The 23,669-nt window shown below is 31.4% G+C and overlaps 1 protein-coding gene across 1 annotated transcript; it reads right to left on the minus strand.

Moving 5' to 3' along the window:
* Positions 1-7,570: 7,570 nt before the first annotated feature.
* On the minus strand, positions 7,571-19,769 carry LOC114386999 (CO(2)-response secreted protease-like). The gene is made up of 11 exons (XM_028347091.1): positions 19,530-19,769; positions 19,331-19,434; positions 19,096-19,193; positions 16,074-16,241; positions 11,138-11,249; positions 10,459-10,996; positions 10,243-10,343; positions 9,642-9,884; positions 8,949-9,063; positions 8,609-8,825; positions 7,571-8,295 (listed from the first exon to the last, which is right to left on the minus strand). Exons 1-11 carry the CDS (start codon positions 19,614-19,616, stop codon positions 7,745-7,747), a joined length of 2,334 nt encoding a protein of 777 aa, XP_028202892.1. The 5' UTR covers positions 19,617-19,769; the 3' UTR covers positions 7,571-7,744.
* Between the last annotated feature and the right edge of the window lie 3,900 nt (positions 19,770-23,669).

A 23,669-nucleotide genomic window follows, 5' to 3' on the forward strand; every position in this document is an offset into this window, starting at 1 on the left:
GAACCAAAAACACTACCAAAGTGCAAGTGTAGGGGGTAATTATCGACCATCGCTCACCATGTTTGAAAACATAACCGAACAATTCCTTTCCCGACTCATCCTCATGTGAACATGTTAATGGTCATGCTGAAGAACATCAACCTTCCAATTATATGATTTCAAGAGACACCAGATACCGTTTAGATTAGCATTTAGCCTCTTCGATGAAACTGTAGTCAAAACCCAACCTTGGAATAATACAAGTAGCCTTATCCATTCTAGCATAAGAGTTCAAAAGGAAAAGCAAGGAAGTTGAGTACTCTCTGATAATATCTCTGATTTGAGACCTAAAGCCAGTTAAACCAGTTTTGCAATAATTCCAAGTTAAGAATTTTATTGAAATAGTAGAGTGGATGGTTTCCTTCAAAAGGAATGATTGCATTCAACCATGTTGGGTTCCAATTTAAGCATTAACCGTATTGCTATCCTAATCCTTAATTTTTAACAAACTAGTTCCTTATATAATGCTAGTTGATGTATAATTTTGTTACAAGTCATTTGGATCCTTGTAAAATTCCTCTTAGAATCTCTTAACAAGCTTGTAATGCATGTTCATACCACATCTTATCACCCTCACCTTGCCCCCAATATATACGCATCTTAAAGAGTATATCTTCTTCATTCATAGAATTTGCTTTATTTACCAACATCCAAGGTTCATATACCTCTTTGCTTTTTTAATTTTGATATGAATATCCTTCGATATGTCCCCTGAATTCCTACAATCACAATCACTAATTGATTTACCTTCTTTGTCATTCTCTTTCAGTGCATGTTGTGGTCTAGCCTTCGATCCACTTCCTTTAGAGCTTGCTAATTTCGAGCAACCAATATTGGCTAGACAAACTAGTTTCTCATGACAAATATCCTATCGTGGACCATATTTCTTGCATAAGAAACAAACCAAGTGTACATAAACCTTCATATTTATGGGGGAAATATCACTCCATGAGCTTTAAAGGCCACAACCAACTTCTTCATAAAATCCAACTCCACATGAAATCTCGTCAATTGGCCATAAGAGTGTGTTGATGTTAGGCGAACAATCTTGAGTAAAGTCCCTAACTTTTCACCAACTCTCCACATGAAGGTATCATTTTAAAATTATAGAGAGAGATCCAAAATATGAACCCAAACTACCACTTTCCATTCCTCATATGCATTGACCAAGTAGAGCCTCCACCTTTGGACCAAAAGGTAGTGATCAACCACCATCCATTACCAGTCATAAATCATAAGCTTACTCTTCAAGGGACATGAATTGCACCACATAGAAATTCCTCAGCACATGAATAATGTGAATTTTTCCATCCTTCTCCCAATCTCGATGATGCTTTGCTTTCATTGTATTAAAGTTAACTCTTTTATCCAACACATTTACAATGAAAATATTTTTCCTCATTGAATCTCATGTACTAAGTTTCTTGTCTGAAACATGAATATTTGAGAACAAGTCATAATATTCCCCTAGTGAGAATCCCACTTTTAGGGCTCCTTGTACCACTTATTTTTAGATAACTCCTTTTCAATTAATGCAAAGGTGGCTACCTACTTTGTAGTCATACTTCATAGAAGAACAAACAATTTTTACTTATACGAGGGACTTTAATTTATGAAACTTGATCTATTGTCATATCCTCCTCACCACCTTTATACTCATTTTGAAACTAAACTATTTTTGTAGAACAACGAATATGATCTTCCTCTAAAATCCTAAACAATTGCTCTTAGCTTCTATTCCACAAAGACTTGTATCTTTTATTTGGTAAACTATTTTTAATTAGCTCGAAGACATTAATAAAAGTTTAAGATTTTTTTGTATATTTTAAAAACACACAAATAAAATAATAATTGAAATATACTTAATATCATAACTTTTTATTTAGAAGACTTATTTATTATGTTCATAAATATTCTAAGAAATTAAAAATATAGAAAAACATTTTTTATATTTAATTCTTATTTTTTAAATATTGGCTTTTTTTATATTCACAAGACTTATTTATTCAAATGCTGAATTCTAATATTAAATAAAATTTAATAAAAAATTAACAATTATTTTTTAAAATTCTTGATATTTCATTTGAATATTAGATTTAAAATTGAATTTAGAATTTGAGTTCTATATTATAATTATTTACGTAAAGCAAACAAATCATTATAAAATAAAAATAAAAACAAACATAATATTATCATTTAATGGTAGAACATACGGAAAAGATTATATATAACTTAGGATGAAAAAAGGTTGGAGGACCGAAAAGTTAAGAGAGTAAATTTAGAAATTTTTAAAAGTTTAGAAACTAAAAATTTAATTAATCCTAATATAATATAAAATAAAACTAACATTACATCATCATTTCATAACTAAAATAGACGGAAATGACAAAAACCTAAGATAATAAAAAGGTTGGAAGATATTAACCGGTCAATGTAAAATTTAGGAACCAAAATCAAAAGTTACAAAATGTTGAGGGATGAAAAACATAATTAGCCTTAAAAATCTTAATTCTACCCCTATTTTTATTGAAACATTTTGAAATTCTATTTATCAACTTATATTATTTTTTTTAATAAATCATCATTTTAGTTTTAAATTTTTTTAACAATATTTGATTAATGAGTTAAATTTAATGGTATTATACTAATAATATAAAATAATTTTATACGGTCATTTAATCAGAAATTATTATTAATATAATTTTTAAAATAATTGTTATAAATATCTATAAACTTTACATATTATCATCTCTTCAGGCTTCGGAGGAGTTATCCGCAATTGTCTAGGGAGATGGATCATTGATTACATAGGTTCTTGTGGCACAACTACTTCTCTTCATGCAGAATTATTCGGCATTTGAAGAATGAATCCTTATCATCTTTACAGTGGTTTGATCATCAAGATTCAGCATTTTAGAACTTTGGCTTGGGAGCTCCGTTTCCAACATGTCTACCGAGAAGGAAACTGCACTGCAAATTGGCTTGCAAAATAAGGCTCGGCCTCATCCGTGAGGTCCTAGAGTTTGTTTCTATTTCTTTTATGTTTTTTTCTTTCCCATCATAAAAATAATAAATATATATATATAGCCTATTTTCTTCAAATAATTTATAGAAGTAGAAAATTAAAAAGAAAATCTTTCGAATTAGTTTTCATCCACGTTAGTCTAGAATGTGACACCACTTCCAATCCTATATGAAAGATAAAACAAATCATCAAGATCCAGAAAATTGGTTAAATTAATTATTTTTTTTATTAATACTAATAATAAAGGATCAGAGTAGTAATTAATATTGATAGAGAAAAAACATTATGCCGAGTAAAATAATTATAAATAGACATCCAATTAAATTTATCATATATAATAAATTTATTGATTTTTATAATAACTATTATTTTAAAATTGTATAAAACTATTCATGCATAATCACTATTAATATTAATTTTTTTGATGAATTATAAATTAATATAAATAAAAAGTCACAATTTATTTCTAAAAGTATGAAATATTAATAAATTAGTCTCTAAAACATGAAAAATCAAATTTAATATCTATGTAAAAAATAAGACATATTAATACATTTAAAAATTAAATTTAAATATTTTATTTTTTAAGGACTAATATATCACGTATCACAATTTCGAATAAAAATTTTGCTATTTACCCACTTAATATCGACAGTACCCTTTGTGTCACATGCTTACTTGGTGGATTATAAATGCTTTATCCATCACTTAAAATCACTCTGCTGGGAACTTGATGCAACCTCGAATAGCCACAATTTCGCAATTTCTAGATACTCAAACCCACTCTGCACGCGTTTGAAGAAACGCCATGCCGTTTCAGATTCTCAAAGTAACGAAATGCAACAACGGTTGTCGGAATGGGACCCACCACGGATTGAGCCATTCGTTACCCATTAGAGATGAAGGAGTTTCTCCCATGAATGCCCATAACGATGGAGTCACTATGCTGTAAAACGCCGTCGTAATACCTAGTTTTGAAGCAACAGAAGCCACCTAGAACTAGAAAGAAGAATAGCCATGGAAGACACGTAAAGAGAACAAGAGTGGCTTTGGTTCCTAGTGGTTTATTTTTTTATCTTTTTGACTAAATATACTTTTGGTCTGTGGTAAAATATACTTTTAGCTGTGGAGATATAATGTTGGTTGGACGGTTAAGAAAGAAGAGAAAGAGAAAGGTCGTTGATTGAATCTCAATCTCTCCACTAACAAAAACTATCAAATTAATAATTAACATTTATTGATAAAAAACCTTTAGTTTGTTGTTTTTCATCGGTTAATTGTTAATTAGTTAGTTTTTTGTTGGTAGAAAAATTTGAAACCACAACTTTTTCCCTCCCTTGTTTCTTTATCAACAAGTCAACTTTATATTTTGTTACTTTTGGGCTGTCGTTATTTTTTACTTTTAGTTTACACTACTAAGAAAATTGTGTTTTACGTCGGTGAAATAAACATTTCAAAGACGGTGGTGGATGCCCGTCTTTGAAACTAACGACGTTGTATAGCACGGATCCTTCAACGACGGTCGTTACAGGACCGGATTAGAAAGACGCCCCTATGTTATGCGTATAGTTTTTTCAGTGTGGAGAGGCACATAAACAGAATAGAGAGAAGTAAGGAGAGAGGAGAAAAAATTGAAATAAGGAAAGAGATTGAGCATACCGAGGCAAGAACGGCCGGTTGAGCAATGGTGAGTGAGAGGTTCAGCAATGGCGAGCAATGGTGAGCAATGGTGAGTCAGACGAAAGGCCATATCGAGGTTCACTGAGGGAGCAACTGAGGTGCGCGCGGTAGCCCTAATATATTTTTGGAAATTTAGAGCAAAAAGTGAACGACGGTCCTTTACACGAAAACGTCGTTGTCTAATTTAATATTAATTACAAAAATACCACATTCCTACATTTTAAGACTGGTGAACAAGATGTGCGTCGTTAAAATTGCATATTTTAGTTTTAACGTCGTTGTTTAGGAAACCGCCTTTAAAAAGTTATCATTATTTACAAAAATGCAACCGCTTCACAATTTACATCCGTCCTTATATAAACGTCGTAAATACAGTGTCATAAAAGACCTTTTTTCTAGTAGTGTTAGTACTTAATCTTCAAGCCAATCCACCTTAGTTGATCACTAATCCACATTACGAAGAGTTGGAGATAGAAAAGAAGATAGCCCAAAAGCTGAGCTCATGTAATTATTTGCTCATCTTCAATATTCTTTTCTTGATTAAAACAACTAAGATAATTAACGATGGACTTAATAAGCTAGAGGAAGAGAAGCTACTAAGGATGCTAATTCCTATAGGCATACAAATAAGCAATTTGATGGAAGATTTTAGATTTAAAAGGAAAAGTCCTTCATTTTTGCATATCTAAATATGTTAGAAAAGGCCATTCGCAAGGAGGTAATGAAGCCTGCACTTGATGTTGGGGTAATTTATTTTATTTTATTTCAAATAGTGCTTGGTTGAGTATGGTGCAAGTAATGCCTAATGTGACAGTAATTACAAATGAGAAGAATGAACTAGTTTTTAAAAGCATCTCTAATCGGAGGTGCTTCCATGGTTTCTTAGGCTAAGGAACGGTTTCTTGTTAGTTCTTCGGTGTTGGAGCATAGTGACGTGGTAGATTCGATTTCAATTCCTTATATATGGAACTATTCCTTACGAATAAAAAACTATTATTTTCGTAGAATATGTAAAGAAGCTGAAACAGAAAGGAAGAAGATGAACAATTTCAAGCATGAAACTACCTTGACAGCGAAAAGTCCAGGTGCGAAAGTACTCCCTTTTCCGGCAGCGGTGACGTCGACGTAGCGGTCGCGACAGCAGCGGAGGTAGTTCTTTTTCGACATGTGGTGTGGCTCGGCGTCAAGGAGTCCGGCGATGGCGGCCTCATCGGCGCATAGGAAGGGGAGGGTCCGGCGAGAGAGGCATTGTTGATGAGGAGGGCTTTGTTGGTGTTGGATCATGTTGATGAGGAGAGATTTGTGATTGAGAGGAGGAGAGGGTTTTTGTTGTTGCTGCGATCTGGTGTTGTTGGGGAAGCTTCTGGAGAAAAGAGGCCTTGATTTGAAGGAAGAAAACAACAGTGGAAAAGGAAGAAAAGAAAGACTAAACTGTTGAAAGCTTTTATAAAAAATAAATTAATTATTTTTATAATAAAATAATTTAAATGTTTGAATTTTTTGTGGTTTCTTGTATTGGAGTAAAATTCTGTATAAATTTTTTAGGAGTGACATGACATTGTGGGAACCACAAAAAGTACCGCGGGGACCACAAAAAGATGATTAAGAAACTCAGATAAGAAACTTGCGCTGGAGATACCCTAAGTGAATAGCAATAGGGTATAGTATATACATAGAAGACTCAATGATGCCACATTAAAAGATAATTCCCTGATGTCTTTCATGAATCAAATGTTAGAGAGACTACTTAGTCATGCCTACTACTGCTTCTTAGATGGTTATTCAAGTTACAACCAAATTGTGGTAGACCCCAAGGACTAAGAAATTTGCATTCACTTGTCCTATGGAGTAGTATTTATTATGATAGGGACTTGAGTATTATGGGGTGCCTAATTCCCACATCAAGTAGTAGGGATGCTTGGTGGAGTATTTAAGTAACAACTAGCTTTTAAGGGTGGATTCCCCTAGTGCTTGGCTGCTTTTTAGTTTATCATCAGATGGGTTTGGTTGTTTTAATACTCTTGCCATTTTTCAAAGGCACATGCTAGTCATTTTCTTTAAAATGGTATAAAGGTTTCAATTTTTTATTCTACTTATTATATTTGGAAGAGATTAAAAATACTAACCTTGTTTTGAATTGGGAGGAGTGCCATTTTATGGGGCAGGAAGGTATTATGCTAAGCCATAAGATGTCTTCAAAAGGCATAGAAGTGGACTGAACCATGATTGAAGTCATAGAAAAACTTAAATTACTAGTAAATGCAAAGGGAATACAGAGTTTTCTTGGACATGTTAGGTTTTAATAAAAGATTTGTAAAGGACTTTTGTAAAATCTCTAAACCCTTGTATGGTCTTTTGAATAAAGATGTCATGTTTAACTTTAAAGATGTGTTTGAATGCATTTTACTTGCTGAAAGAGAAATTAATCACTGAAATCATGTGTGAGGCTAGTGGTTTTTTCAAAATGATGCCAATTTTAACTTTAATGATGCGTTTTTGCATGCATTTAAGACACTAAAAGAGAAATTAATCATTGAACTTATGTGATGAAAGCGGTTTTTTGTTTTGCCTTAGGTGCTATGTTAGGACAAAGGAAAGATAAGCTTTTACATGTTATATGTTATGCTGGTAAAGCTCTTAATAGTGCTCAAGAATCACCTGACCAATTCCCATCCCATTTTGTGATATACAGCATATCTTGTTTTATTCTGTTATTAACTTACAAATTGGGACATTAATTGTGTAGTGATTATTTCTTTTGTGGCTCTTATTTTTTGGAAATTGGAACCAAGAAATGATAAGTGTTTATTTTGACAAGAGCAACAATTGGACAAAAACACGAAGTTTCCATTATTGCAGGCAATGAACAGGGTCAAAGAATCACAAGTTAATAATATTAATGTCTCATTGAGACATTTATAAAGTTAGGAAAAAGAATGTCACAATCATGTTGCTACATATTTGTGACCTGTTTAAATATGTGAACGTGTGTGTGCAAATTTATTCAACTTTGACTGCAAATACTGTATGAACATAATGGTGACCATCAAGCCATGTTAGAGACCCAAAATTGTATCCACTACGGGCCTCCTTGCCATAGAATGAGACTTTATAGGTCATTCTTTGAACACCCTCAGAAAACACAAGTTTATTGGGGATGACCTTCACAACCAATCCCTCAGGTGCAAGCACTTTTGCAGTGTATGTGGCATTAAGGGATCCAACATTGGTAACTTTTCTTGTGATCACTTTTGCTTTTTGTTGCTTTTTAAGTGTACTTACAGATATTGATGGGTAATTGACGTTGGAGATAAGGCCTTCAGAAGAGTTCTTTGGGCAATTGACGTTTGTCTTAGACATTGACCTTATGATTTTCTGTGAATAGCCAAAATAACAAAGGAATCTGAGATAGTCTTCCACATCTGTTTCAAAGACTAAGCCAGGGTTGAGAGCTCTGAGTGGATTAATTTCCCCAACTCCCATTTCATGTGGATCGGCAATGGAGTTTGAGCTGTTAGTAAGAGGCTTCCTCAAGTTGTTGTAGTTTGTAGCTGAAAAATGGAATAGGAACAAAGCAGCATAAGGACATGCTTGACTCTCTTTTCACTTTTTTATTGTAAAATTTGTTTTCTAAAACAATTACACTCTACTCAGCTATCATCCAAAATCTATTAAGTTTTAAAAGTTGTTTCAAAAACCAAAAAATTGAAACAGTTGGAAGATGTTTTCTCATAAACAGAAATGTGTTCAGGAACAAAATTTTTCCAATGTGCTCAGAAGACAAACAAATTTTAGAAAACTGAACTATTTTTGAAAACTCTCACATTACCAAATAAGACTAGATAAGGGTGTTTGGTCTAGTACCTGTTGTCATCAATGCTGATTTGATCATTGAAGAACTCCATTTTGTGTGTACTGACTTAATGAATGCAGCTGCACCTGTCACATGTGGGCAAGCCATAGATGTACCAGATTTTATGGCATACAAGGATGGCTTTTTCCCAATTGGGACACTTCCTGGTTCTTTACTTTTGGGAATCACAGCGGCCAAAATGCCAACGCCTGGAGCCATCACATCAGGCTGGACAACAAATTTTTCATAATGTGAAAGAAACATTGAGTGCATTGTTCTCAAGATGTTTATGCGATTTGAGTTAATGGATGAAATGAAAACTTCATATAGGAACGTGGGGCAGAAAAATACCTTAAGAACGTTTTCTGTAAGGCTGGAAGGACCTCTGGATGAGAAAGATGCAACAATTGGTGAAGGCTTTAATCTAGAAACTTCTGTTGTTGGAAGAATTGTTGCAGTTGGGTTCCTGTAACAGAGGCATGATAGACTAAGCATGCAGCTAGTATATTATTTTTCAACTTTTACATTCAACATGGACATAAATATGTGTGCGTGTGTGTTAGGAACCAAGAATTAAAATGACAAAGAAAAGAAAGAATTTTATTGAATAGGATGAGAAGAACAAAAAATAGGAGAGATAACTGTCTTCCAAGGATTCCCCTTCACAAAGAATTTCTCCACTCAGAGAGCTAATGCTCAATCTACAAATGAATAGCTCTCCCTCTCTCCTATCCTTGTTCTCCTATTTATATCTAATAAACCCCTCTAACTAACTAACTAACTCATTAACAAACTAACTATCTTAACTAAGTTTCCCTTCTTATATCCTAACAGTGTGCGTGTTTAGTTATTATTTGTCTTTCAATAAAGTTGGCTTAGACAACCACCACTTTACATGCTTTTACATTTGCTATCATCATTTGACTAAATGCATAACACAATCTGCAATCTTGTTTGCACATAAGACATGGGAAAAGCTACTTTAAATCACTAATCAACACTTTAAATCACTAATCAACAAATGTGAAGGTTGATAATGCTTACTTGGTAGAGTTTATGTATTGTAGGATTTGATGGCCTTCAAGATTGCCAACCTGAGTGAAGGGAAATGCACCTGCATCAAAGGGAGCATCTTTGTTGTCCTCATTAATGAGTATTATCCCTATGGCTCTTGCATCTTGTACAACTAGCTTCTTGATTTGCCTCGAAACAGTTGGATCATCATTAACACAAACAACAATGCTGCCTGCAGTTTTGTTGAAATCTAGTGATCCAGGAAAACAGTTCCTGCATTTCAGAGAACAATTAGCATACCTTTTTAAGGTAGAATATTTAAATCCTAATATCTGCATTTATCTAGTATGTGTGATACTGATTCTATTATATAATATGTACAATCTCAATCTGTGTTTCTTTCAAAAATGCCATTGTCTGCTGGTATAATGTACTAGTAATATATACCAATAGTATGATCAATGTTAAATTTCAATGCATTTCATTTGAGTTTACCTATTGCATTCTTTTCAATAATCTCTTAGCAATAAAAAATGACCATCAAAATTGGAACACATGAAATGATAACTATCATTTATTTTAGGTTTAAGAGGATGACAGTAATATGCCAAGAATAATCACAATTAGATACCTAGCTTCTGATGCAGGGACAAATTTGGCAGCTACTTGCTCTCCAAAGACAAGGCGATGCATCTTTGAATGAGTAAGGTTTGAAAAGTTAATGCCAGTACCCTGACAACACAAACAAAGGGAGAAAAATAAGGTTTTTGGTGCATGAAAAAGAAATCATGCCATGAAATTAACCATATTCTTCTTTTGGCTTGGAAGAAGAGATCAAGAAACCTACTTGGAAATATTTCCCATTTCCAAGGACAATAGTTGATTGGAAGTTCCTATCAATATTAGAAGCTGCAATAGTAAATATCCACGGTGCAGTGTTCACAACTGTGAAAGGATCAGGACCATCATTGCCAGCTGAACACACCACCAGGACCCCCTTTTGTTCTGCATGAAATGCTCCAATGGCTATAGGATCACTTAAAAAGTCTGATTGGAATAGTGAGCTGAGTCCAATAGAGATTGAGATTATATCTACTCCATCCTTCACAGCATCATCAATAGCCTTTAGTATGGTGGCACCAGAGCATCCTTCATCTGAGCATGTTTTATAAGCAGCAATCCTAGTAGAAGGTGAACCACCTCTTGCTGTTCCTTGTGCTAAACCAAAATAACTAGCATTGTTGACATGAACACCAGCTGCTATTGATGCTGTGTGAGTCCCATGTCCAACAGAATCTCTTGGGGAACCTTTGGTTGCTTCTATATGAGTCTGGTTGTCACCTGATGTAGCCAGAATATTATAGTATCTTGCACCTATCAATTTTCTGCAGTTTTATAAAGAGAATTTAAGTGTAGCATATAATCAATTTGTAATTTTGTCACTGTCAAAATATGATTACTGAAAGATTTTGTAAGTAGATATGAACATTTTTATTAGAAGCATTTGTAAGAGAATGGATGATCACCTATTGCAATTGGATTTCTTGAAATCACTACCCTCCATGCAAACACCTTTCCATCTTGAAGGAATCTCCCCTATACCCTCATCCCTGAAACTTGGAGACTCTGGCCATATCCCTAGATGCAGAACAGGCATGGAAAAAAATAATTGAATTATATTCAAACAAAAGTGTTCGTAATATGTAACATGCAAACTCTACATTAAAGTCTTTGTAATTTATGGATCAGCAGTGGATGTAGTTTATGAAGGGTTTTTATTATAGAGTTTCAAAATGAGGAAAGTTATTCAAAATTTGTGAAAACACATGAAGTCTAGGGCGCTGATTACATTTTTATATTTTACAAGAATAATACATTCACACTTCACTCACATTACCTCACATCTACACAATTTTTATCATCTAAGTACGGTTGTTCCACATAGTTTTATGTACACTCACGGCTCTTGCACCATTACGGTGTAATTTTGTTTAAAAATTATCATAATGAGGATATTTTAAAAAATAAAAATGGATGAATTGTGCTTTGAAGTACGATTGAAGAAATCATGCTTGAAAGCACGATTTTATTTTACAGAATTTTTTTACAGTGAAATTGTATATGAACATATAATTTTAGTTATTTATTTTTTTATTATTAAAAGTTAAAATCGTATGTCAACATACGATTTTAATATGTTTTTTTTAATTATTTTAAAAAATAAAAAAAGAAAAAAGTAAAAAAAAATTGAAACGATATTTCAAAATATGATTTTCATTGGGAAACAGAAAAAAAATAAAATCGTATTTTAACATACGATTTCAATTCTTAGAAAAATATATTTAAACAACTGAAAAGTGAAATTGTGCTTTAATATAATTCTTAGAAAAATATACAACTGAAAAGTGAAATTTTGCTTTAATATATGATTTTTTCATTGTGAATTCGTATATTTATCTATTTTTGTAATTTTAAAAAAATACCAATTATGGTAATTTAAAAAAAAACCCATTTCCGTAATTAACCCCGTACACTTACACTCTGATTTTCACATATCCTAGTGTAAGCATATCAGATATGTAAGATGCTTTATCCATTTTAGAATGTTTTGTTGTTTTCACTTTTATTTCTTCACTTTCAATAACTTCCTAAACCCCCAATATCACTTGGTTTATATTTCTAAGCAAGCAATGAAACAGGAACAACTGAGCGGATGACAAGATTTGGCTATATAAAAGTTTGTATAGGAAACAATAAAAAATAACTTTTTATTGTTTTCATTTATATTTCCAGTGTTTCCTATACAAATTTTTAAGAGTAAAAACAAAATGAAATTACAGATTAATTTTTATGTATTATCAATATAATTTTTTTTACCCTGTGAGTCAATTAGAAATTATCCTGTATATCAAAAACTCTTTACAATAACCGTACATATACTATTTTCTCATGAAAATTTTGTGATGTTTTTGTACTTGAAATTAAAACAAGAAATATTTCCTTATTTCAAACGACCCTAAACTCATAGAAGGAGCAAGTTGAGAATGTTAGAAAGGCCACCTCATTGCATCTTTATGCTGTTTCAACTTCACACTATCATGCCTGTGGCTCTAAACTTAAAGGGGCACCAAGGGTCCCACAATTAAGCAACACACGCTAGGACAAATTTCTAGTAAAGCTCCCTAGAGAAAGTGTAAATGTTGGAAATTTGGTCAGTTTCTATAAAGGCCGTTTGGTTTCTTTTTAAAAGGGTTCAATACTATAGCTAGGGTATGAAGAAACCAAAAGAAAAGTTGCTTCTTTCACACTTGTACATACCAGCTTAGTCATTCAATTGTGGAGAAAAGGGGAGGTTTTTGGGGAGTGGTGCCACTAATGTAAAGTTTCGTGTGCCTCAGATTTTCCCGATTTCTGTTGGTTGTTTTGTAGCAGGAAATTGGATGTAATGCTTGAAAAGTTTTCAAAATGTATTATTTCACTTTTAAGTTCTAAATATTATATATCAAGTAGGATTACAAGTCAGTAGCAACATACTAACAGCACAAAATTAAGTCCTTTATATTAGAGAAACTGTTATCTAAAGAGTTAGAAAAACAAAACATAGTTTTATGTATGGACTTAATCTTGTTTTCAGTCTCGCTAATATTTTTTTTTTGTTTTAGTACTTGTAATTTTTTTTTAAAAAATGTTCCTAAATATATTGGTTTTTCATTTTGAGTTTCACATTAATTTGTTATTGTTAAGTGTTGAGGTAGCTTAGAAAAAATCACCTCATCATATCAAGGATTACAAGTCAGTAGCAACATACTAACAGTATGGACCAAAACAAAAAAGAAAAAAGAAAGATATATTTTAGAAACCATTTAAAAAAGTTATAAAGACTAAAGCCAAAAACAATATTACAAGGATAAAAATTTGTTGTGGTTTTTTGTTAGGGTTGAAAACTAAAAGAAGAGTTATGTGAGAAAAAAAATTAATTATCTCATATCCCACTTTTTTTTGGTTACATTACATGCCCACCACTTTGTTTTTTTTTTTTGTTTTTTTAAGATTGAAAATTAAAAAATTACAGCTTTCTTTCTATAATTTTGACTGGCCAAATTCATCATTGAGCCTCAGTAAGAGGCTTGCATTAAAGAGGCCAGCCTCACATTCTCTGCTTTAAATATAAAAATACACACTTCTTAAAGGATACCCATATCACCATATGATACAACTTACCAAGATAAACCAGTAAAGGTTTCAGTTGCCATAAAGTGAGGTGGAAAATGAGTAGTTATTGTGCTTTGTTAAACAAAAAATATGGGGTAGCAATCATAACAGCTAGTTGTGGGCCACAATGAGTTGCCATTTACACACAATAGATGTTGATGCTGCAACTGTCAATAGGCCTCAACCACAAGGGTACCAGTGGTGAATGGCCTAAAAAGTGGAAGTGAGTACTAACAAATCAGTTTCACATGAGACTACCAAATGTTTTGGGGGTCCATATCATGCTACTATAGTAAGGTATTCAACACTGTGCTGTCTCATTTTGGTTTTGGACTCAATATTTTCACAAACATAATTAGGAGATTCACTTTTGGGTAAGACTTTAAGAGTATTCGTTAGCTAAAATTCTCTCTTAACATTGCAAGTATAGTTTGTCTGAAGCCAAAATTCACTTTCACTATGACCAATCACTTTCACTGTAAACTTTTGGGTAAGACTGTGGTTAGGTACTGTCCTCTGTAACTTGCAATTACTATTTCAATGTTTTATTTGTTTATTTATTTATTTCTTGCAATTCTTATCAATTGAATCAAACACAATACAGAGCAATATAATCACCTTCTGTTTCCTATCACTAAGATCATGTGATTAACTCTGTTAACTGAAATAAAATGCAATGTTCAATCTTAAACTTTAAATTAATATTAATGAAACTTTTAGGATCATTGACTTTTTAACTCTTCATCAAATAAGTTCTTATAATTTAATTTTTAATCATTAATAACCTAAGATTATAACCGTTTCTATATATTCAGAAGGGGTAACAAACAAAGAAGGTGATTTGATTGAATAAAACTGTATTGAAGCTTTTTGAGTTAATTAAATATGTTTTTAATTTTTTAAATTAGATGATTTGAATTTTTAGTCCCTAAAAAATAAACCATCTTGTTTTAATCTCTTATTTATGAAAGTATATCTTATGTGGTTTTTGTAATTAACAAAAACTAGTCTGTTTTAGTCTCTTATGTCTATGAAGATAGAAATCACATATGACACATTTACATGAACGATGGAATAAAATGAGACAATTTAATTTTAAAAGATTAAAAACCAACATTATTCTATTTATATGGACTAAAAAAATATTTAAACTAATTATTTCTCTCTCTCTCTTTTTTTGTGTGTGTACTAATGTACTATAACGTCAACAAAATCCTTTAAAAAAAACGTCAGCAAAATTAAATCTAAGACATTATGTAAACTATCTAAACCCCATCTCCATTCTCGCGCTTTGTGATAAAGTAGATTTTTCTATCGAGATTTTAAGTTCTAGGTAGATAGAGGATTATTTATTACAAAATTATATTTGATGATTTATTTTGAAAACCAAGATTATGAATAAATTGATAATAAAATAAGGGTTAAAAAAATTATATCACTGTACCTTATTTTAGAATTTTCTTTTAAATGCATGTGAAGTTTTGGTGGGTTTATATCTAAAATTATTCTATTTGACAACGTACAATGAAATGGTGTAAGAAAAAGAGTCGTGTCAAGTAATGCCGCGCAATGAGCCAAATCTAGTTGGAATGCACTTAAATTAATCTGAGATGATAAAGAAGGTAATAATTTTGCCTGTGACATAACCTTATCTGTACTAGTAATCCTTTTGCTATAAAAGTTCCATTTATTAATTTATTTTTATCTTTTAAGTAAGACAATGTGTAGTCAATATATTTTATTAATGGGAGGCAAAAGTATTCAATATAAAAAAAGAAGTTTTGCAGATTTGTTGATCTAAAAGTAATATATACTCACATTAACCTACATTAAAGACTTAAAGTTTGTCTTGAATATTGTAGTTAATTCTCTTCCTAAACATTGATAAATGTTTTTCCTTTATTTTACATTAATGAAAAGTGCAATAGTAATTAATATTTGTATTAGTAAAATAAAGGTTAAACTAATTACTATATTATTTAAGAAATAAAAATGAAAATTTCAATTTAACCTTTTTTATATTAATTTTGTAGGCCTTAACATCTTAAAAATAGCTGAAAACTCCCATCACCGACTCTATGGGTTTAATAATTTTCCAAATGATTTAGGAACTTATAGATTAATTTTACCTAAAATACATAATTTAGGACGTGGACGTTTGAAAATGACAAAGCAAATACCCAATCAGATTTATTGGGCTAAAGACAACGGAATTAAAGTAGAACTATTATCAACTTTTCTATCACTTACCTGTGTCTATGACACCAATAATGATATCACTTGATGAGTGTTGGTGTAATTTGGGAGTGCCATAACTATAAGGCTTCATTCCCAAATCTGATTCCAAGAAATCCCAAGATCGCGTTGTGTGTAACTGAAGCACTGGATCAGGGAACACAGACACCACACTATCGTGACCTGTTTACAAATCACGTAGCAATAGTTACCACAAAGGGGACAACCAACACCCACATACTATCTATCATAAACTTGTTTAATAATTATGGTAAATAAATTATTATGATTTTTATAATGTTATTGTAGTCATTTATCTTAACATACGACTTTTATGTATTCATAAATTAAAATAAAGAAATAAAGAGTGTACAAAAAAGGATATGGATAAGTCAATAGTGCGTGTGATATACTCGCTAGAAAATTAATGTGAGAAAATTTTGTACATAGACATGTATGTATAAAAATTATCATGATTAATTAAAATAAAATTTTTTATTTAAATAATTCATAATATTTTAAACTTATTATTGAACGTTTTATTAAAAATACTTACCGGCCAGTAAAAGTGATGACAGAACTAATATTTACAAAGTATAATGTATGAAATTTGTTGGAAAAATCATCCTCTTAAATGGAGTTCAAAATTTAAGACATTAGTTATTGACTTTCCATTGAAAAATATATTGAATTTACACAATAATAAATAATCTATGAAACTTGTTGGATCATGCACCAAAAAAAGAAAAATCTATGAAACTTGCTGCGAAACGTTAGCTTCACTACTTGTGGCATCAGTTATGCTTCTTAATCAAATATACGTTGGCTGTTGGAAAAAAAAATTAGCGTCAACTGGTGGTTATGTTTTTGTAAAATATGTCACAGAAAACTTTTTTTTTTTCCCAGTATAATGGAGGAAATGGACTGCCAAGATCCGTTGCTCTCAACTCTCAAGCCTCATAATTTCTATCTACATAAAAGATTTTAAAAAATTTAGGAATTTAATTTGAATACATTAACGGTGTAAATTTTTCGCTGTTAATTAATAAAAAAATGGTTTAAATATGATTTTTAAAATAATTATTGTAAACACTAATGATTTTTAATTATATGATAATTCATAACTAAGTAAGAGTATAAAAATATTTCATACTATTATTATATTTTAATTAAATTCTGTTTGTTAAATCTTCAAAAAATTTAAAATAATGAATATTTAAATTCTTATTAGTTTCAATACATTGATTTTATTTTTTTGTTACATGTTTCAATACATTGATAGTGTAGTAGAGTCAACCATCTTTTCAAAAGTACGTTTTTCAGATCCAAGGAAATGAATTATTAATAATATATAACTACGTATTATGACCATTTTAATATTGCCAATTCGCACTTGTAATATTGTAATGTAAATCGTACCAAAAAGAAATTGTAATGCAAGATTAAACAATGTTACATGATTATTGATATTGTTACCCCGATCTGAGTAATACCGATCAACAAAAATTTTAATGTGACAGAATCAAAAGTTATACCATATTAACGTAATTTAGTTCATAAGTTTATTCTTTCCATTTGATATACATTAATTTGCTTTTTCTTTATTATTTTCCTTCTTAATGGGTTTTCAGCGGGGATGATATATTCATATTCAACAGCGGATCTTATTAGAGTAAATTTATTTGGGGCCAAATAATACATTTTCGCTGATAAAAAAATGATACATATTTTCGTATTTTTTTTACACTTCTAGTTTAAATTTAAATAATTAGTCCCAAATAAACTCATCAAAACCATAAATATATTTGACCGTAGCTAATCATCTAAAGGATATTAATTATATCAAATGATAAAAAAAATATATTTTTATACAAGTTTGTGTAAATATTTTTTACCCTATCAATCAATTAATAAAAAATTATTTTACATATATTTTTTTAGAAAATCATTATAAAAGTTAATAAACTTATTATATATGAAACATGTGATTAAATGATAAGATAAAAAATAAAAAAAAATATTTACACTATTAATGCTTTCTTATTAAATTAAAAAAATCTCACTTCTAACATCAATACAAAAATCAATGGAATATAAAAATGGGTCAGTTTGTTAAACATTTGTTTTAAAAAAATAAGCTTAAACAGACTATCCTATTAATATCTATAAATAGATTGATAAGGATACGGTATATGAAAAAAAAATTCATTACTAAAATCAATACAAAAATCTATGGAATATATTAAAATGGGCCAGTTTATTAAATATTTGTTTTAAAAAATAAGCTTAAACTGACTCTATCTATAAATGAATGGATAACAATACAATATATGAAAATTTTACCAATATATCACCAATATGATGTCTTATTAATAACAAAGAGGAACAAAATTCTATGTGGAAATTGAAAGTACAAAACCACACCACATACCGACGCACACAATCACATATATTTATGTAAATTAAATATTGAAATGCAACAAAAAATATAAAATAATGAAAAAGTTTGGGGGCCGTGCCACCCTGTTCCTCAAGAGAATTCACTTATGTTCAGATCTCTATTTTGGAACCATTAATATATTGTTGTTTTGTATTCTTCTTTTTTATTTATTAATTTTAGCTCATAAATATACAGTCTTTTTATTTATTTAAATAATCCATTTTCCCCCTTACAGTTATTATCCATCCGTCTTTTACATCATTGTGAGTGTAGTTAAGGTTGGTGAACAAAATTATTAGTGCACAGTAATAACAACAGATACAATAGACACCAAAATTCACTCCCAACCACATAATACGTATATTGATTTTGCTTTAAGGAAACCAAATTCTAAAATTATTGTTCTTTTATCTAGTGTCTAGAACTATCTAATAATAATAATTTTTGTAAAAAAAAGAACTAGATAATAACCATAAAAAAAAAGAATATTGACAATGCCTTCCCAATAAAACATTAGAAAAGTCGAAGAATCATGCAAGTTAAGAATCTGGAGCAGAAAAAAGGAAAAAAAGGAGCTAGAAGACAAAGATCAAATACCAGACAGTGCAGAAGCTTCACCCTCTGTAAGCAAGGCAGAGAAGCCACTGAAGGCATGACTAAAATGGTGGGTTAGAGCAATCCTCTCACTTTGTTCACTGAGAAATTGGAAAAGAAAAAATAAAAACAAACATGTTCATTCCATAAGTTCAATTGATTTTGATTGCAATGGTGGATATGGTTATAGATAAAAAAAAGTGAATAATGTGAAGTTATAGTGAACTAGATAATGAACCTTGGAATAATTGATGACAATAAATGCAGATGTGATGATTCTAGTATTTGGCCCTCTACTCCAATGTTATTTGGTGATGAATTTCCCATATAAACAACATAAGGCTGCAAAGAACAAGATAAGCTTTGGTAATTAAATCTGGCATAACAAAATTGAACATAATAAGCTAAAGGGGAAGTGTGTGTAGATATATATAAACCTTGGGAATTTGATCTGAAATTGCTGTACTGCTGATGAGTAGAGAAGCTACAAAGAGAAAATGAAGGAATTGCTGAAGGCACTCCATTGAAGAGAATGAGAAAAATTATTGTTACTGAAGAGAGCTGTTCATGCAATCATCCATTTATAGGGTAGGTGTGAGAATTTGCTTAATTAAAGAAAGCTTCAAGCATGAAGCATGTGAGAGAATCTTTGTTAACTATTTTGCTCCACTTATGCGAATGGCTAGTGTATAATATTGCTATTATATACTTTCTTCATTCTCTCTGCTTTTAGCCGCTTCTTCTAAACATCAAAAATAAGTTTACTTATTGTTGCTTGTCCATGTCAATGCAAATATTACAGGAAATTTATCACTTTCTTTGTTTTATTCTTTTCTATTTGCTGTGTACTTTTGTTTAATGAGTGTGCTAAAATTAGGTAAAGCAGTGCGAGTGAAGGATAATTGATCAGCACAGTTTGCCATTTATGACCACAGCAATGCTTGTGTAAATGAGTAGGATGCAAATATTTGTCCCTCTAATATCCCCTTTTAACACAAACAAAAACTCATCACACCAGGAAGAAAAGTGAGAACATTATTATTTTAGGCAATTTTCAAATGTTGTAACTTAGTCAGAATACTTAGTTGCATCAGTCAAATATTTTCCTTTACATAGAAAAGAAGCAAAACTGGTAATTCTGCAGAAGTCACTTAAGAGAATGCTTTTGTGGGTTTTCAATTTCTTAGTCCAAAATGAGATTAATATTGTCATTTCCTATCTGTGTATATAGTTTTTTGTACACATCAATGTAGCAGTTAAACATTGCCAATGTATTATATTCGAGTTATGTTTTACTACCCAAATTCTTTGTGGAAAGAAAGGAAAAGCGAGATTCCAGTTATCTGTACAGATGCTCTCACTTTAAAGAGATGGTATATATGTGAATGAAATAAAGCAAATCATATGCTTGAAATGCAAGTAAATTTGTCTCTTTATGTGCAAAAGAGTTAGGGAAGAATTCGAATATAGTTTTATAGCCATGTGAGATTCTCTTCTTTGTTACCCTTTAATTTCTTCGTCTTCAAGCGTTTTCTTTGTGTTGGCATCTTCGTTGTTATAGGTTCTCTCTTGGGCTCTTTGAACACTATGTGTGACTGCATAGTGCAGCATTGGTAATGCATAAAGTACTGACAATAAATTGATAGAACTATTCGTGAAATGGACTCAATTGTGAGAGATTTAGATGAAGTTCTTGGTTCAATTCTTCAAAAAAACTAACATGAGTGTAGAGTGTAGAGTAAGAATTAGACTAAGCATATCCTACAGGCTACAATTTACAGCACATTTGGAAATTCTTTTAAAAAAATAATCATTTGTTATTTTTTCTTAAGAAACTTTCACTTAAACAAAAATACATAACAAGATAATGCAAACACAGGTTTAAACTTAATCTTATCATTTATGACAATGCAAGAGCCAATTCTCAATTGAATATTGGTCATACTTCATATATTTTCTTACAACGTGAACTTTAGGTGGAGTATGACAGAAACTAATGTTAAATCAAAGCTTGGTTGTATTAATCCAACAACACCAACCCAACATGGAGTGTATAGCTTCATCTAAATAGTAATAACATAGACGTTTGTTTGTCCTCTTTAAACACTTAAATTTTATAAAAAAAATCAAAGAGAATTCTGTTCCTTATCTATAATTTAGGTTTCAATTTGCTCCTTCAATTTTTTTTTAATTCACTTTGATTCATTAAAGTGTGCCTCCTAGACCAAATTAGTATTTTTGTTAGTTTTCTGATAGCTTTTTTATTTTCACTAACTAACTATATTAATTTTGTGTCTTGTAGCATTACTCATATATTATCACGTGTCATTAAGTTGACAAAGTTAGTATAGATAAAAATATTAACTTGATCTAATAGGGATCAAAGTGAATCTTTCAAAACTTAAGAAGACTTTAAAAAAATTGCTGTACATCCAACTATAGTGCCCAAGTTCAAAACAGAGGGACAAAAGAAGGAGCAGCAGCTTGTACTAAAGGGACGCAACAAAACTTCGTAGTCTCTGTACAGCATAAATATATATCTGGCCCAAGTAAAAATTCATGCGTTTTTTTTAAAAGGTAAATGCATGCGTGTTAGTAAATGTTTGTTTGGCAATCGTGTATTTTTTTTGCTAGAATTGATTTTCAACTATTGAATGTGAAAGGGATGTACACAAATTAATCTTATCCAAAAATTTAACATTGAAATTTATGCAAAATGAGAAATTTTGATTTTAATTCATGCATCCATATTTCACAATTTATTCATGCTTAAATCAATTCCAATCCAATTCATCTATGTAATTTAGAAAACAAAAGTTGACATTAATGGATTGGGTTGCTGTGATTAATAGAAAGTTAGTGATCTACCCATTCTATTTTCCATTGGATTATTTAATTACTAAAAAACAGATCGAATTGTTCTTCTTCTTATTGCTATTCAAAGCCCATTTCTACTTCTTTTCACTACTCGAATATTATGCGATCAACAAAGACATTGTAATTACGCAAATTGAATTTTAAAATATTAATGAAAGGGTCCATTTATAATGGTTGGTTCTCCTCTGATTTGCTACCAAAAGAACCTGCAAGATCAAAATAAAAACATAAACACCAAAGCAAGCAACCAAGGATCAACACCAGGTTTACGTGATTCAACAATGTGCACATCCATGAGAAATGACAGCTCATCATCATCACATTGATCATGAAATTACAAGTTCAATACGAGCAGCAACTAGCTTTGATCTCTCTCGGTTTCTTTCTTACAAAACCTTTCTCAATCACCTAGCTCACTATCTCCTCGTGAATTCTCTGAATTTCTACAACAACTCTATTTTTCAACCAGCCCTGTTTCTTGAATAACATGATCAAAAAAATATATACACTCTAGCTATGCTTTGGTGCCAAGACCAATTCAGATATGACAACTGAATTCAGTTATAACAACTGAATTCAGTTATGACAGCACCACAAGAAACCTTCCCACTTGTGCCTTTAGTGATTTTGAGTCACATACCACAAATCTCCACCTTGACTCCAAATCAACAAGTGTCTACCTTGTGATTCAGGGCTGCACTTCTACAAATCTGCTTTAGGCATTTTCAAAATTGATCAAGTCCAGACAGTGCTTGAACTTGACACTAGATAGGGACTTTGTGAACATGTCAGCAGGGTTTTCTTTTGTTGAAACCTTCTCCACCTTCACCTTCTTAGAATCAATCACATCTCCAATGAAGTGAAGTTCCACATCTATATGCTTTGTCCTCTCATGGTAACTTTGGTGATTTGCTAAATGAATAACACTTTGACTGTCACAATGAATTGTGACACAGGATCGTGGTATTCCAAGCTTATTTACCATTCCCTTTAGCCAAATTTCTTCCTTAACTACTTCAGCTAGTGCCATGTATTCTGCTTCAGTTGTTGAAAGAGCAACAACTGATTGTTGATTTGCTTTCCAACTGATTGCAGTTCCAAACAAAGTAAACACATATCTAGTTAAGGATTTCCTTGTGTCTACATTTCCTGCAAAATCTGCATCTACATAGCTTGTGATTGCTGCCTCGTGTGCTATCTTCTTGTACCTTAATCCAACTTTCAAAGCTCCATTTAGATACCTTAGTGTCCACTTCAAAGCCTCCCAGTATGCACTACCAGGATCTCCCATGAACCTGCTTATTATACTTATTGCATGAGCCAAGTCAGGTCTGCCGCAAACCATTCCATACATTATGCTTCCAACACCACTGACATAGGGTGTTTGATCCATTTTAGACCTTTCTTCAGCTGTCTCTGGTGCTTGAATTACATATAACTTTGTGTGATGGCCGAGTGGTGTGCTAACAGGTTTGCTTTGATGCATCCTAAACCTCTCCACCACTTTCTTGAGGTAATTGCTTTGGGACAAGAATAGTTCACCCTTTGCTCTATCCCTATGAATGTCAATCCCGAGTATCCTTCTAGCTGACCCTAGATCTTTCATCTCAAATTCTGTATTCAAGCTTTCTTTGAGTTGTCTAATCTCTTCCTTGTTAGCACTTGATATGAGGATGTCATCCACATACAAGAAAAGGTAG

The sequence above is a fragment of the Glycine soja genome, chromosome 15 (assembly GCF_004193775.1).
Source record: "Glycine soja cultivar W05 chromosome 15, ASM419377v2, whole genome shotgun sequence".
NCBI classification, from domain to species: domain Eukaryota; kingdom Viridiplantae; phylum Streptophyta; class Magnoliopsida; order Fabales; family Fabaceae; genus Glycine; species Glycine soja.

Excerpts from the sequence above, each read along its gene's own strand:
- LOC114386999 (XM_028347091.1), bottom strand. The coding sequence starts at position 19,616 with ATGGAGTGCCTTCAGCAATTCCTTCATTTTCTCTTTGTAGCTTCTCTA. Across the intron at positions 10,997-11,137 it reads AAGAAATCCAATTGCAATAG|AAAATTGATAGGTGCAAGAT; the intron begins GTGATCATCCAT and ends ATAAAACTGCAG. Across the intron at positions 10,344-10,458 it reads GAAATGGGAAATATTTCCAA|GGTACTGGCATTAACTTTTC; the intron begins GTAGGTTTCTTG and ends TTGTGTTGTCAG.